Source organism: Aythya ferina (assembly GCF_964211825.1).
Source record: "Aythya ferina genome assembly, chromosome: 13".
In the NCBI taxonomy this organism is placed as follows: domain Eukaryota; kingdom Metazoa; phylum Chordata; class Aves; order Anseriformes; family Anatidae; genus Aythya; species Aythya ferina.
Genome location: NC_140311.1, coordinates 13,427,529 through 13,443,393, shown reverse-complemented (window position 1 = coordinate 13,443,393; position 15,865 = coordinate 13,427,529). Strand labels below are relative to the sequence as shown.

Genomic DNA, 15,865 nt, shown 5'->3' with positions numbered 1-15,865 from the left:
AGATCTCCCACATGCTTTGTGATCACCTTCTACTTACACCAAAAGGCAAGAACACCATTTCAAATCCCAAAGAGCTGGAAACATTATTAGGTTGCTGTGCTCAAAATCCTACCCAGGAAAGCCCCAGGTGAAAGAAGTTGTTTATTTTGTACTGAGATAATAACTTAATTGAAGCCAAGGAGATCCCCTGGGAAGGGATGCCTTGTGCATCTCCATATCCTCCATCTCAGGAGAGCAGCACTCTGAAAGGAGACACCAGGCTTTGGCAAAGGCCTGCAGCCCTTTGTCTGCTGCTGTGATGCTTTTTGGTCCCTCACTGCTGAGAACGGCACCAGTGACACACTAAGGGGAGCGCAGCAACGCTCCTGAAATAAAGCTTTGGTTTGGGAGGCAGAGCTGCTCAGCCCACTCCGCTCTTGCTGCTGAAGTGACCTGGTTTTGTCAAGTCTGTTTTTCTCCCTTCATCTTTGATGTTGTTTTGGAAGGCAAGTCAGGAGATTTTCATGGAGGCACTGACTCAAACTTGGACTAACACAGAGTCACAACACCATTGTAAAGGAACAGGGGTGCAACTTCCCCTTAAAGAATTACAATATCATTTATGGTTCTAGCATATTTATTTCTGCAGTTTATTAATCACTGTCACGCTTCTCACACTATGCTCTAATCCATTTATGTTTTAACATAACAAGTTACAAGGATTATCAGCTTGTAATAAATACGCTCATCCCCTAAAGCATTTGAACAGCCCCTATGCTTCATAAAGATCTTGTTCAACAAGCATATGCATTTGCTACTGATTTCCCCATTCATTTGGGGATGTCATATGGAAAACCATCAAACTGCAAAATACGCACTGTGTAAGTTACTTTTCTGGGAAATTAGGTGTTTGGGGGCACACATACTATCTTCATTATAATGTACTTTTAATCTTAAGAGGGTTTGGAAATTCTGGGGATCGTGTTTTGCACTGGCACGTGGTTTACCTTGTGCTTATAAGTTCGGAATGGTGTATGGCATTCAGCCCACACGCAGCATTATATCAGTTGATCACTGATGAAATTCAGACTAAGGAAAGCTGTTGGTACCAGTTAAGGGGAATCCAAAGGAAAACTAAATATTGTCTACAAAACTCTAAAGACATCCCTTACTGATTCACAGAGTGCCCCTCATTTTTCAGCAGATGTGTCTCACCTATGCTTTTGGTGCTTGCCCTACTTGCAACCCAAATCCCAACTGAGTTTGTAAGCCAAGAACGTGAATTATCCACCAGACATTTTCAGTCTTTCAACTTTAATGGGCAGTTCAGCTTCCATTTCTGCCATAGCGGAGTCTCTTCTTCCTCCCCCATGCTGCTCTGCCCCAAGCATTTCTCTCCATCGGAAGACGTGATGTTAACGGTCTAAGTTGCTTTCGTCCTTTATTCTTACAGATGGTATTTCAGAAGTCAGGAGGACACTGCGTACTCCATGCATTCTTTGTTGAGCGCTCTGTGGGACACAAAGCTTAACCCTTTGTCATATGTGCCCCAGTTAATCACTGGCACCTCTGCAGGTTCTCTTATTAAGAACTCCATTCACAGCAGCACACTTGTTGTGGAGAGCTCCAGGAAAATAAAAATGCTGCAAAGTCTCCAGAGGCTTTTTAAACAGGACTCTGCAGACTGTCTGGCCTTAGCTGGAGGCGTGCAGAAAGATGCCCGTAGCTCTGGCCGACGGAGAGCATGGACATGCCTGTTCTGCAGTCTCTCTAAATACAGCCAACCCTTCCCACCATAGGGAATGGCAAAGGCAGGAAACAGTTGTCTGTTCTTATTGTTCCTGGAAAATCAATTACAAAAGTATTTTTTCAAAAGTAAACCAGTCAACGCAACATCTGCAAGGCAGTATTAGGGCTGCAGTGACCGGAAAGGGAAAAATTGATGTTCAGTGCGGATTTCTTTGTGCAAAGCTTTGCCTCTCAAGCTGTTGCTTTACCTCTTTGGGTTTCACCAAGGAGTACTTGGAAAAACAGGACTTCATTTTGTAGAGCTGCTGAATAATTAACAGCAGGGAAGACAGGGCAAGACACTTGTCCAGACTGTCACTGCTTTGGCCTCATGCACCATCTGCAGACAGATGCTGACGGCACCTAGGCAAAAGCAATTCAGGAGTTCAGCTCTATTCTGGGATACACAATAGTTGCATCATGAAAGGATCAAATCTTATAACCAGCATCAGGCTAGGCTCTCTAACAGGAGTAAGCATCTCTGCTTCAGAGTCTGCAGTTAAATATGCAACTAAATAAAAATACAACAACTAAATAAAAATGCAACTGGAACACCCACTGCAAGCCACTTTTCAAGGCCAGCTCTCCAAAGCAGCCTGTACCACGGCTGGTTCCTCAAGCTCCATCCTTAATCCCAATTGATGCTTTCCTCGCAATTGATTCACATAAAGGACCTGGCTTTAAATTTATTTTTTTTTCCTCATTTAACTGACACCAAATGACTTCTAGAGAAGGCATCATTCCCTTTTATGCACTTACCACAGAGTTATGTATAGATATGTGGGACCACAGTATATTCACTTCTTCCTCCACATTAAAAAAAGGGAACACAGCAAAAGCTTTCCTTGTGCTTTCATACAGAGAAACCTCTGGCTCTCATTAACATAACTAATTAGCGTTGGCAAAACACTTTGAAAGTGTAAAGCACTGGAAAAGGACTTGCAGATGATTATAGGTTTCAGTAAATGCTAGAACTCCCAGGAGCAGGAATGAGAAAACCCCTTAAAAAGTCAACTGAAGAGAGATTTATTTTCCTAGCTCTGCTGATCTAATGAATACATTAAAAAATTAAATTAGGCCGAGCAACGTAACAGAGAAGATCCTCTGCACATCTCAGACTCCAGCAAGTACGAAACAGGTTGTTATGACTTTTCCACACATCCTGAAAGCCCCAGTGCGGCTCCCAGGTTTTAGGCCCTCCACCTCACAGCAGCACACTGGGTTCTGGAGCTGTGCCTAAAACAGGCCCTGGAGGCTGCCCCAGAGCAATGCCCTACCTTGAGTCCTGTGGCTATGCATGCACAGCAGCCCTAAAAGTAGGTGGCATTGGTATTTCCTGAGCCTCAGAGTGAGCTGCAGGCTCACGGCACATCTGCACCGCAGAACTGCGTGGCCGTACTCGATTTAGCTTTAAACAAGCTTGGCTTCATTAATCTGGCAGCCAGCTCCAGCCTTCTTGTGGCACAGGACACCAGCAGCAACACTGACTTGAAGTGCCTCCACGCTCCCTTCTTCGTTCCATCGGCACAACCACTTGCAGCACTGTGTCAGTCTGAATGGCAACAGAAGTTGCTTTTTTATCAGCAAAGTATCTCATGCAGCCCGATACTCTCCATATGCACTACTAACAAGCTCAAAGATAAAGGAACATTTTTCAAGCACCTTAATGCCCAGAAACACAGTTTTACTTCGACAAAAAAGTTTTCCTCTCGTGAACTCAATGTTCAAACAAGCTCCCTGGTGAGGTAAGCACAGGCTGCCTTTTAATACAAACATAAAACTCACATTTAACTTATTAGCTGGGGGAGGAATACAGATGAGGGCTGGGTGAATCTCATGAGTCATCATTTCTGTAGGATAGAAAGCCAGCCTGTCTCAAAAAATCAATTCACTTGCCTTCATTGTGTATTGCAGATAGAAGCACTTTAATAAAAAGATTAATAAAAATACTTCCACCAATTGTTCTAGAAAAATGTGAAAAGTTTTTGGATCATAGAAGAATATTTTTATACACAGAAAAATGAAACATTTTAAATGGTACAGTGTTTTGGGAAAGGAGAGAAGAAGGAGACAAATGCAGATTAGTCATGCTCAGATGTATTTACCCAAACAAACTGCTTAGAGCTAAGACTAAGACATGTACGTACCCAAAGGCATACATGAAAAATTAGGGTATTTATATTAGTCTAATTCCTTTATTATTTACTCACTTCCTTATTCTCCCAGCCTCATGCCAGCCGTTCTCTCAGATACCACATGCATGCTGTGCATCCTGACCACAGCTCATTCCCAGCAAGGTTTTGTGGGCAAATGCAGGGCTGTGTTTTTGGGGAGCAAAGCAGGATGAAACCACAGTGCTAATGCTACTGAAAGAATAATGGAAACAAGCAAAGTGCAGCAGCATCCTCCAGCTATGTGCAAACATGAAGTAGCTTATTTTTTGAAGATTTCAGAAGGAGCTGGGAGGAAAGCAGCAGACAGAGATGAGGCATGCATGAAAGATGACCAGAGAAGCCTGAAGCCAGCTGAAAAAAAAAGGTGAAGACCTGCTGAGACAGGGATTTCGTGGGATACTCAGAAGAACTGACAAAGAGAAGCGTGCACTAGAGTGAGCGAGCTGAACAGGCTTTGAAGAAAACATCAAACTACAAAAAATCAGCTAACATTCTTGATATCCACAGATTCAACATGTGACCAGAACAATCCCTACAAACACTGTGGATGAATGGAGGCAAACAGCAGATGTTGCTGCCAGCAGGTCAGATGATTCAAGTTCCAGTCCCTTTCCATGACCACCCTTCAATTTTAAATGTGTGACCTGACATAACACGAGGCAAATCCCTTTACCTCTCTGAGGTGTGTCTACACCCATGAGAAGTATGATTTCTTTTTTCCTTTTTATGGAGACAGCTGAAAGACAGGCCCGGTGACCCCATGAGTTACCAGGTGCTGACTGCACGGAGCACCTCTCTCCTTCCACTTAAACGCATTTGCTGTTTGTTCCCCAGAACTCCTTTAGCATAATACATCAGGTTATAAGGTGATTTCTTCAGGACAGCAGTCAACTCACTGCGTTCATGAAGATCTGCTACCCAGTGCACTTTTCTGTAGTATGCTGAGACAAAATTACATTTGGAAGCAGCGTTGGACTGTTTTGTATTCTGCAAGCTTATGACAACACAAACATCCTATTATTTTAGTGCTATTCATTACTTTTCCCAGGGCCCATGAGAAATGGCTATCCAACTAAGAATCATTTATAAAATTGGAAACTTTTCTCCCTGGCATTACCATTTAAGTCTCAAATGTAAGGGCTAAGATCACTAACAGTTCTGAAGACACACGGGCAGGAAAGCCCTCTCAAGTATTATAAAAACCCCTCACCCTTCCCTGTAAAGCTCAATATAATCTTAACTAGGAATCACAACAGATGTCTCACTATGGAAAATATTTATCAAGTGCTTCAGATTGGAGCAAATAGCTGGGAGATGTAAAGAGGGAGAAGTGCTAAAAAAGAGTGAGGAAGTTGCTGCTGCTTGCAGAAGTATAATGGGTTGGAAGTAAATGCTGGCTAAATATAAAGGAACTGGTTTAACATATAACAGATCAGCCATCATCGTGATGAGAGGTGCTATTATAATTTTATTTCAAATATAAAAAACAAGTAAAGATCCAGTTTTCACTTAGTTAAACATCCGTTATTCAAGATTATTTCTAACAACATTTCTGGAGCCATTAAGTATGAAAGCAAACAGTAAACAGAGCACAAACAATTTGCTACCGACACAGCAAGTCTGAAGGATGCTGCCGAATCTGCCATCCAGGCTACAGCCCCTCCACATTTAAACACAGCTGTACCTAACACACAAACAGCCATCAAAGCAGTTCAAACACCCAAATCATCACCATCACCTTTGGAAACCACCAATAAATACTTCAAGGACTCGTTCCCTTGAAATGACCTGAAACACTCCAGATAGAGAGCTAAACTTTGGTATTTTCAGTTCATCTCCAGCATCAGAACTCTGGCATTACGGATGGATCACAGAAGTTCAGAGATGAACTGCATCCTGAGGTTGAAAACCAGCAACGTTATTAAATGGCTCCTCTGCGGTGCCCACAACACGGGCCTGCACCCACAGTTTTTGTTCTTTAACTTTCACTGCATTACTCTCACTCATAAATCACCCTTCAATTAAAAGCAGCTTTAATTAATCACACACACCCTGTGCCTATGCCTTGGGGCATTTACACTAAAAATATTACATTACAGTGTCATACACCAACTCAAAGCATCAACAGCTTTCTTCCAGGCTGATATGTAGTCAGTGATAGAGTAAAAGCCCAGTAGAAATTAAGGTGCCTGAGAAACACCAGGCACCACTTGGAACAGGAACATACCAACCACAAGCCTGTGGGACAAATAGTTTCCCGAAACATGACAGGCAGCAACAAGAAAGCTCAGTCCCAGGCTGGGATTCACTGGGCCAGCCAACAAGTTGGCTACATGACTTTCCAAGCTCCTCTCCCAGTCATCCTCCACCACAGAGCTTCATTTGCTATCCCTGCCTTCCAGAAATGGGAGCACCATTGCTCTGTCCCTTCTTTCCACAGTACAAACTGGAAGATCAGCATCTGAAAAAGATGCTTTTTAGAAAAATCACTTTCCCCATACTTTTTCTTACCATTTCACATTTAAATGGCATTCAAGTCCCGTGAGATTCGAGTCCCTCTGTCCCATCTAACCCCCCTGCTCAGCACAGCTACACAGCACTGTAATTCAGCCCTCCCACCATCTCAGCAATTCATACCGTAGCAGCCACCTTCAGATATCAGAATGACTGTGGGGGCCCCAAATCATACAGTATTTCCTTGTTGCAGGCCCCACTCAAGCACAAGGGAGCCTTCCCTTGCAGGGGAACAGCAAGCACCGCTTCCTGTGAACTGTGAATTAGAAGCTCTCGTGCCTCCCTTAAAGTGACAGTTGATTACAGCTAATGAAACACTGGTGGCAGTTGCTCTGTGGTGTTTTATTTAAGAAGTATTTCCACTCCAAGGGCTTGACCCTGCCCTAAGAGATGACTCAGAGCTAGTAACGATGTTAGTTCTACAGCAGCAGGCTGAGCAAGCGTGCCCCAGATTTGCACAAAAGGAGATGCACGGCTGTCAGCCTATGAACAACTTTAGCTGAAAGATACAAATGGAGCTGGCCTGCTGTTTTGTACGATTTACATGTAATATTTCAGATCAATGACTGCATAATCCTCTAAAGAACAACGGGATAAACACTTCTGAACAAAACCATATGCTGCCTAAGCCATCACGTACCAAGCTGTGCCAGCACACACCAGCCCTCACGCTATGCCAAGTCACTCCTCTGCTTTCACAGGACCCTTACTTCCTCTCCCATGGGCAGTAGCCTACCTCAATTTCAGCCATACCCAGGTACATTACCCAGAAATAAGACGCGCAAATACTGTTTTAAAGGCCCTCTCCTGTCCTGTCTTCTACTCACCTGAACTCTTACCAACAGTATTCCTGCCTGGAGGCTTTGAGCACACCCTGTCCTGTTGTGTGGGCTGTCAGAAGTTCATTTAACTACAAGAACCATGCAGCTGTTTGAAAACCATCAGAATTGCAACAACCTCAAACATTTTGCTACTCACCATTGTATTAAGTGAGAATACAATTTCTCAGCAAGCACAACTTCTCCTCCCCCATCATGGGAAATTGAGAGGGAAGCCTGCCATCTAGTTTGTCACGCTGCTAATACAGCATGAAAAAGTCATGTCCTTCAGATTTCTATCAATCTGTGTCCGACAATCATAATTATGCAAATTACAGAAGAGGTTGTTTAAGTTCTGTATTACTATGCCCACAGTTATACAGCAAAACTAAAGTAGGCAGTATTTTGTTTTCTTTCAATATACTGTAAAGACTACTTGAAGTGCATACGTTATGACAGAATTCCTGTTAACATGATCATCAATTTCCCTGCAAAATTCCCACTCAGTGGGAACAGCTCACAGATGAATTAAATTCATCATTAATTCATCATTAACCACAAACCAAAGTTAATCACCTGCATGCTTCCATAGGCTGGGAATACACCAGGATTCTGCAGACATTAAAAAACAGGAAGATGATAAAAAGTACAGAAGAAAAGTTAAACTGATTTTGAGAAGTTCCTGATTTTCCAGTTCTCAATTTCCCCTATTATCTTTACTCTTCATAATCTTGGGAAACATTCCAGGAAATTTCTGCTGCAAACTCAGTTTCAAAATGCTTGCTCTAGCTAAACTGCGTAACTGTAAACCTATACAAAAGCAATGGACTCTTACTGAGAAGGTTTTCAAGTACTGAAAGGCCACATTTCCCAATTTTGTCTTTTTAACAGTTGTTTCATATCCATTCCTAGTAACAAAATGAACAAAATTACAGCACCACTTTAAAGTACTACATCATTACAAATTATGTATCATTTTAATAGAAAATAAAAGCACCACAACAAAAATATTGATTACTCCACAGCTTTGATCAGTTTCCACATTTAAATGGTATTATTTATGCTCTAGAACAATCACAATGACCATTACACAATAAAAAAGGTGAGAACTAACTTTGACATTAACAGGGACATGAGGAAATAGGGAAGTAAACACAACCCAAAGAGACTGCAATAAAGCTCTTGAAATAAAATAAATCTTAGTATTGTTAAGGCACAACAGGAGTCCCAGCACAGCATCTATTCCACATACACTACAGCACAAGGCTGCAGTTTCTGTTCTTTGAGCTCCCCAGTCACGGTGTATTTCCACCGCTTGACTGCTGTCTTTGCGCCACTTACCTGAGTGGTTTTCAGCTTCCAAGCACAGGCAACACAAAACCCAGTAGTCCATGACCATTACTGTCCGTAACTGTCCAGAGACTCAGGAATTACCTCTTCTCAGGGAGAACACTGGGGATCAAAACATTACCTCCAAAGGCAAAGACCTTCCTATGGATGGATTAATGCTTAACTCTTGTTACCCATCACCAGTTGCTGAGATATTGTAGTGGCTCTATGTACAGCACAGATCAAACTCTTTAGATTTTTGTTATAATTATAAGCAATTGTTTCCTTACTATTCCTAAAAAATTAATGTCTAGGAATTCTGGTACATGAAACAATAGATATAGCACTAGACCCAGCTAGTACAGAACAACTTTCTTCACATTTATACTCTGTTATAAATGACTGTGGCTATTGAACAATGCCATAGCTGATCTCTGATCTACTTGTAAGCTGTGCTATTCATAAGCATCATTAAAGATATTACTTAAAAACTGTACAGCACAAGCATTTATTTACTGGACCTTGTATTGCAGGGTAGTTCCTTAGTAAAAAGCAGTGTTTGTTCTACAGCATCTCTAAACTGGAGAACAGGAAGCCAACATGGCAATGTACAAACTCCTGAAACTTGTATTTCGGGGCTATGATGCTGTTCTCCAGCTTGCTGGCAGCAATCTAGCAATGGACTTCTGGATGAGAAAAGCTAATGTTTCCTAAAAAAAAAAAAAAAAAAGTAAAGACTGATTAGTGCTAGCATTGCACTCCTCTGTAGAAGTCATTGGTAATGCTTCAGCTACATCCTAGTACACAGTGTGTGTTTTTGCACACACACAGGGTTAGGGTGGAGGTAAGAGGAATGAACCATGGAAACACATTCTTCTAGCTCCTGCATAAAGATACCTGATTTGTCTCACTTACGGGTCTGTTACAAAAGACAGATGTATCAACACAATCATTCCAAGTCGTCTATTAAGCAAAACACTTCCAAAAATGCTCAACTAATACAACAAACTGGAAAACTCAAATTAACAGAAAGACCTCAAGTACAATAGCTTAAAAGCAATCAACAGCATTCGTAGAGTCCTGTGCATTGCTAGAACCTTTTATCTGCAGAGTAAGTAGCCTGCTAACACGGCACAACAGAGAAATGAAATCCAGCTTATTATTCTATAACACGAATTTCACCATGGTTTTACTACAGAAAGTCTCCAGACACAAATGAGGGGAAAAAAGATCAACATATTGCATCGATCCACCCTGTACAAGTTAATATTTATGAAGAAAAGCAAATTTGCCATAATGTGATCACTTGTGTTCTGCTTCATAAAGGACATGTACAGCTTGTTTTCTCCCTTACATCTCGTTTGTTCCTCTACTGCCCATTCATGTGGGTTGTTACAGCTGTTACTGTTGTTCCTTCACCACAGGCAATCCAGTCACATCCTTCAGCAATTATCAAGGACATACACAGGAATATAAAAATATATTACACCATTTCTTTTGCTTCATCAAAATTAATCGTGGAAGAGCAGAAAGATGAGCGCTGCACTAAGACAATCACTCCCAAAACATTACAAAAGGAAATTAAGAAATTAAATTTTACACCATAATCAAAAATTACATTTGAAAATGAGAGAAAGTGAGTATTCCAAATTAGGAAGACGACATATGAATTCCTAACCAGTTCTATTGTTGCAATTACTTCTAAACTCATAATTACTATTTTTTTCCCTTCCTTGAGGTGTAATTTCCCCTAACAGAAGACGAAACTTGTCTAGTATTTTGACTCAAATTGTAACTGCACTTTAGGGTCACTGAGCACATTAACCATGCGTTACTTTTTAAATAACCTATTCACCCTGCATGATTATCTGTAATTTGAACAAAGTGACTTACAGACGCCAGAAAGCAGCATTGTACAGTGGTGAGAAGCCAGAATACTTTAACAGACTTCAGAGGTTGCTCCTTAATGAGTTTTTCAGAGAACATCTTCAGCTTTTTCTGACATCTTTCAATTACTAAAGGTAAAAAGCTTCTGCCCAGTGCAGCACTGCAAACAGCTGCCAATTCAGTTATTGCCTTTATTCCACCTCTGCCAAAGTAGCCACACATGTAGTAACCTGAGGAATTAGCACAGAACGCACAGCTGGACTGTATGCTCAGAAGTGGGGAAACTAAGAAATCTCACCTTGAATTCAATTGGACAGTAAGTTAGATATATCGCCTTTTAACTAGCAATTCAGTTACTTGAAAATGTAATGCTTGTTTCATGCCAATATTATTCTAAGAAAAGGCCAGAAAAACACTAGAGAATGACAAAAATAGTTACAGGATTATCATGATTTTTTTTTTTTTTTTTAAGTAATTACTTCATTCTGATTTCAGGTAAAGACCTCCTTGGCTCATGCTAGTAGAAGCTGGCTACAGCTACGTACAACTTCCATCAGCATCTGACAACATATTGCTACACATCCAGGACAAGCACAAGTCTTACTGTAACTGAACAGAATCGAGACATTAGCCTCATCTTTGTACACAAGTATTATACATTTTGAAGAATGTTTTTCATTCAACCCGCAAAAATTGTATGTACAGTCTGTAGGTATCAGATGACGATTTTCTTTTCAGTCCTGTTTGCCTTCCCGCCACTGTCGAGTACCTTCGTTCCACGCTACGTACACAAACAGAGCAAGTACCACATGAACAGTAACTACAGCAACTATGGCAGCATAAAAATAGCTGTCTCTGTTGGACATTCCTAAGGTACCTGAGGAAACAAGAGAAGGAAAGAGTATTAGTTGTCAATGCTGAAAGAGAAGATGACAACTTTTTCAAAAGACCAAAATTTACATTTATTGCTGCATCAAAAGACTGATCTCAGAAAGATTCATAGAAAGATTGCACCACGATAACTGCAGACCTTAAATTATTCCTGGAATATAAAGCAACACTGCAAAATATTTCAGATAAAATACCCTGACTTTGAAGTCAACAGCTGAGTTCTACAACATCCACTTCTTATTATCCTCCAGCACCAAATAAACCTGAACGTCCTTTCTTCACAAGTGTAAATTATTGTGGGGCAGGAAAATAGAGCAACAACACAATTACGTAGCTTGTTTGCTGCTATAAAGGATAAATCTACAGAACAACAATTTAGAGAACTTCTACCTTCTGAATTTAAGCTCTAAAACAACGACTCACCACTTAAAATACATGATACCTCTCACATGAAACAAGCCTTAAAATACCAGAAGACAAAGCATTGTTTCTTTTCATCAGGAAACAACAAAAAGGCAAACACCAAAACAACACCCTCCCAAACACAAATCCGATCCTAGCAATGCTAACGGATCTTGCCATTAACTGACACACTAAAGTTAAGGCTCAGCTTGCAACACCTCAGGTTTAAAAAACAACAACAAAAGAACAGCAAAACATAATACGCTGAAAATACACTTGAAATTTATTTAGCAAGCTTTCAGCTTCATCCTTCAGAACTACATACAGCAGTAAACACCAAAGGAGAACCATCCTGGAGGACCTTCCAACTTGGCTATACATTGAAACTGCTCTTAAAAGCAGCTGATTTCAGTGGTTTACACTTAATGCAGGTATGTTTTGAAATGCAAACAAGTTCAGTAAATAGCATTAATCTTGAAAAAACAATTAGTTTGCAATAACTGCAGGAAACATATCCCTGATAATTCTGGTACAGCTCTGAAGAAGTGGGGTGTTAAATACCCTTTAGGTAAAGGGAATGCTGCACCCATATATGACAAACCACTGAGGAACAAACAGTAAATATTAAATTGCAGACCACAACGCAACTAAAGATATATCAAACATTTATATGACTTTCTAGTTCAAGTTAGACATTACAGGATTTTTTGTTTGTTTAAGGAAATAAATGTTCCAAACAAGGAGAACTTTTCCTATTTCTGTAACAGCAATGCTAATTGGCAGAAACAAAATTACCTTCAAATATATAAGCCTTTGATGAAAAATACAGCCCAACAGGTAATGTGATCATTAGAGCTGTGAAGAACAGAAGTGTTCTTAAAGTTGATGTTAATGAACCCTCATTTCTGAAATAAATAAGAAAAGTTACACATAGAAGGAAGTCAGAGTATGCATGCCTGACACAGCACAAGAACCAGAGAAGTAAGCCATTTACTTTGCAGGAATTAAGTGCACCTGGAAGCTGTGAAGACTGAGTATGCATTCCCTGCCTGCAACAGAAAGCCACAGCACTGAGAATGATGCACTGACTGCCAGTTCAAGTTCACTAACAAGGCAGGTAGCAGTATTTAGGCTTTTCTGTTAGTGTTTTGTAAACACTAACAACATTTAATAACATCAATATGAAATTCCTATATCTAATATTAGATACACATGAATGACAAATATGACAGTATTTTACCCCAGAACTCCTGAAGATCCCTATTTCCTGTGGAAAAAAAACTAACTACGAGTCTAGGAAAATGACAAACACTGCAGACTCAGAGAGGGGAGTACAAGGAATGACTATTAAGAGCTTACTGTTGGAAATTAAGTTCCTTTTTATTATGTCCTGTCTCTCTACATTTAAAATAATTTTCTACTTTCCACTAAGAAAACTGGAGCAGCCATAACAATAATTAGTGCATCGAGCTACTACACAAAAGCATCAGTAACTTTTTTTTTCCTTCCCAGACCTAAACTTAAAAGATTTTGGCCAAGAGAATCACACTGAAGGCAAGTGCAGCTGGTAAGGTCTCCCTGGAATTTGTCTGCTAGAACAGGTTCTGTATTTACAAAACAACGGGTACAGCTTGTTTTGGTGTGCTCCTACCACTTGTCAACCGCTCTGCTGGCTTTATTGCTTCATGTGGCAGTAAATACATAAACCAACCAATACACTTCTGTCTTCCAAGGACTACCAGGCTCAACAGCAAAGTCACAAAGGCCTTCAAAGTCCTTAAGACAGAAGCACAAATATCCATCAAAGCCAATTCAAGTCAGGGATGCACGATTCTTAGAACTCCCAGACATCTACTGAGATTTCAAAGGCTTTATCCAAAGATATTTGTACCACAACATACTGCATAAAATCACGTTCTGCCCTTGACATTTCTTTGGAAAAGGGAAAGCAAAGAACAAACACAACCTCATTCTCTGAGGGTCACAAAAAGACAGCGATGTGTGGCCACAGACAGCTTTTACATCAAAGCCAGCAGCACTTTTTACCAGTTAGGCCACACCATACTGCCATACCTTTAAATCGCATATTAAATAGCTTAGAGAAGAGCTGCTCTGAGCCTTTCCTTTTACTACAGCTTGCCCAAAGCATTCTCTGCTTGGGACGCCCAACCCCTTTAAACCTCCCCTATCCTTTAGGCATAAAAACGGGACCCTGCTCCCTGCTCAGACACCTCCCCAGCACCTCCCCGCACTGACACCACACACAGACCCCCCCCCCAGCCACCCAGAGCCCACAACCCCAGCGCTGACGAGCACAAGTCCCCCTCCTGCAGGCTTCCAGCACTCCCCCCAGCCCACCTACAACCCGGGCCCAGCGCGGCTCCCCTCCTTACCACCTCGGAGCCTTCCCGGGGCCACAGCAAACCCGGGACGCCCCCAGGCCTATGCTCCCCCCCCAGGGCTGGGTCCCCCCCTCTAGGCCCAGGCCTTCCCCCCGCGGCCTGGCAGCACCGGCCCCAGCCCCCCCCACCCCGTGGCCTCACTGCGAGCCTCCCCCAGCCCCCTCCACCCCCAGAGCCCCCTCTCCCAGCCCTCCATCCCCCCATACCTCAGCTCGGGCGCGGGCAGCCCGCCGAGCGCCGCCCTGTCGTAGCGCTCCATCACCGCCCCTCAGCGCCGCCGCCGCCGCTTCCCGTCACCTGACTGAGGCGCGGGCGCATGCGCGGGGCCGCCTTTAGAGCAGCCGCGGGCGCCTCCGCGCAGCCGCAGTGCGGGCTGGGGGGGGCTCGGAGGGGGGGCGGGTCGTTGAGGGGACGCAGCGGGCGCCCCTCAGGGCTGAGTCGCTGCGGGTCCCGTTATGGCCGCTCAGCCCCCACACGGGAGCTCATCCCCTCCACACGCACACAGGAGCTGGTTAAGGCTCCTCCCGCATGCTCGGGGGTGTTGAGTGAATAAGCACACAGGGTTGAGTCCATCCATAGCGTCTAGGAGCCCTTTGGTTCAAAGCTGTCGCCTAAAAGCGCCTCACACGCCGCATTAATAAGGCGTTTGGCCCTTGTATGGGAAAGCCATGGGGCTGCCTCACTGCTCAGCCGAGCCAGATACAAATGGTGTGAGTCACAAACTCCACACACGACTTTCCCCGTGTTCTGCTGGCACCCAGATCCTCGTCCCCGTGCCACGCAGCTCGGGACCTGGCACAGCGGCAGCTGCCCTCCTTCAAACAGCAAGATCCAGCCCTAAAAACCTCCACACCTCACACTGCTCAGGAGTGTCTGACCAAACCCCAGCCAGCCACTCGCCACGTCCAACCCAAACCTGTGAGCAGGTGTTGTGTGTTCATAGATTACCGAATGATTACAAATAATTTGGCAAAAATACGGCTGCATAGTTCAGATATAAATCAGACGACTGAAAAGGATAAAAGTGGGTGCCACAAACACTTAATGGGTAGATACGTGGTGTTCTTTCCACTTCTGCTTTGGCTTTCCTGTTTGCTTCCCCGGTAGGAATAGCAGTGACACAAGGCAGCTTAGTAACAAAACAAGGAAACATAAAAGTGGAACGGGCTCACATAAACCTACCAGAGAGATGCACATCAAACGTGAAAAAGCAGCAAATCACTCAAGGCCTAACAGCCCAAGTCATGCTTTTTAATACAAAATTGGTGCATATCTCATCACATTCTTTCATCAACTAGACTAATAACAATTTTGCTGAATAATTTTCTGCATGTTCAGCTAATGTTCTTTCACGAGCACATAAAGGAAATACAAAACTATTATAAAAGTTTTACAACCGTGAAAAAAATAGGTTTTTGTTTGCATTTTTGTTTCAGTTCTTTTAAAAGACCTGGATTTAAAAAAAAAAAAAAAAAAAAAAAAAAAAAAAAAAAAAAAGATTTGGAATTAAAAAAAGAAAAAAAAAAGATCTGGAAAAGGACTGCCTGCTGGTGAACGGATGATTCCCATTTGTCCAGCAAATGGCAACTACAGTAAGAAAGCCTGCTAGCCCTAGCCACACACCTTCAGGACATAAAAGGGAGCCTGTGCAGACAGGGTGCTCAGCAGGAGCACTGAGGGT

At 42.4% G+C, this 15,865-nt stretch overlaps 2 protein-coding genes across 2 annotated transcripts in view; both read right to left on the bottom strand.

Annotated features, from left to right (window-relative positions):
* The window catches only part of PASD1 (PAS domain containing repressor 1), a gene marked incomplete at its 3' end in the record, with an annotated part of 103,709 nt that extends 95,614 nt beyond the window's left edge, over nucleotides 1-8,095 (bottom strand). The window contains exon 1 of the mRNA XM_084534759.1: nucleotides 1,977-8,095. The remainder of the gene's footprint in view (nucleotides 1-1,976) is intronic.
* A 1,455-nt stretch (nucleotides 8,096-9,550) lies between these two features.
* Nucleotides 9,551-14,487, bottom strand: VMA21 (vacuolar ATPase assembly factor VMA21). The gene is made up of 3 exons (XM_084534762.1): nucleotides 14,391-14,487; nucleotides 12,578-12,687; nucleotides 9,551-11,366 (listed from the first exon to the last, which is right to left on the bottom strand). Exons 1-3 carry the CDS (start codon nucleotides 14,441-14,443, stop codon nucleotides 11,224-11,226), a joined length of 306 nt encoding a protein of 101 aa, XP_084390888.1. The 5' UTR covers nucleotides 14,444-14,487; the 3' UTR covers nucleotides 9,551-11,223.
* Between the last annotated feature and the right edge of the window lie 1,378 nt (nucleotides 14,488-15,865).

Coding starts and splice junctions, on each gene's coding strand:
- VMA21 (XM_084534762.1), bottom strand. CDS start 14,443: ATGGAGCGCTACGACAGGGCGGCGCTCGGCGGGCTGCCCGCGCCCGAG. Junction 12,688..14,390: donor CTGCCCGCGCCCGAGCTGAG/GTATGGGGGGAT, acceptor TATTTATTTCAG/AAATGAGGGTTCATTAACAT. Junction 11,367..12,577: donor AAAGGCTTATATATTTGAAG/GTAATTTTGTTT, acceptor TTGTTTCCTCAG/GTACCTTAGGAATGTCCAAC.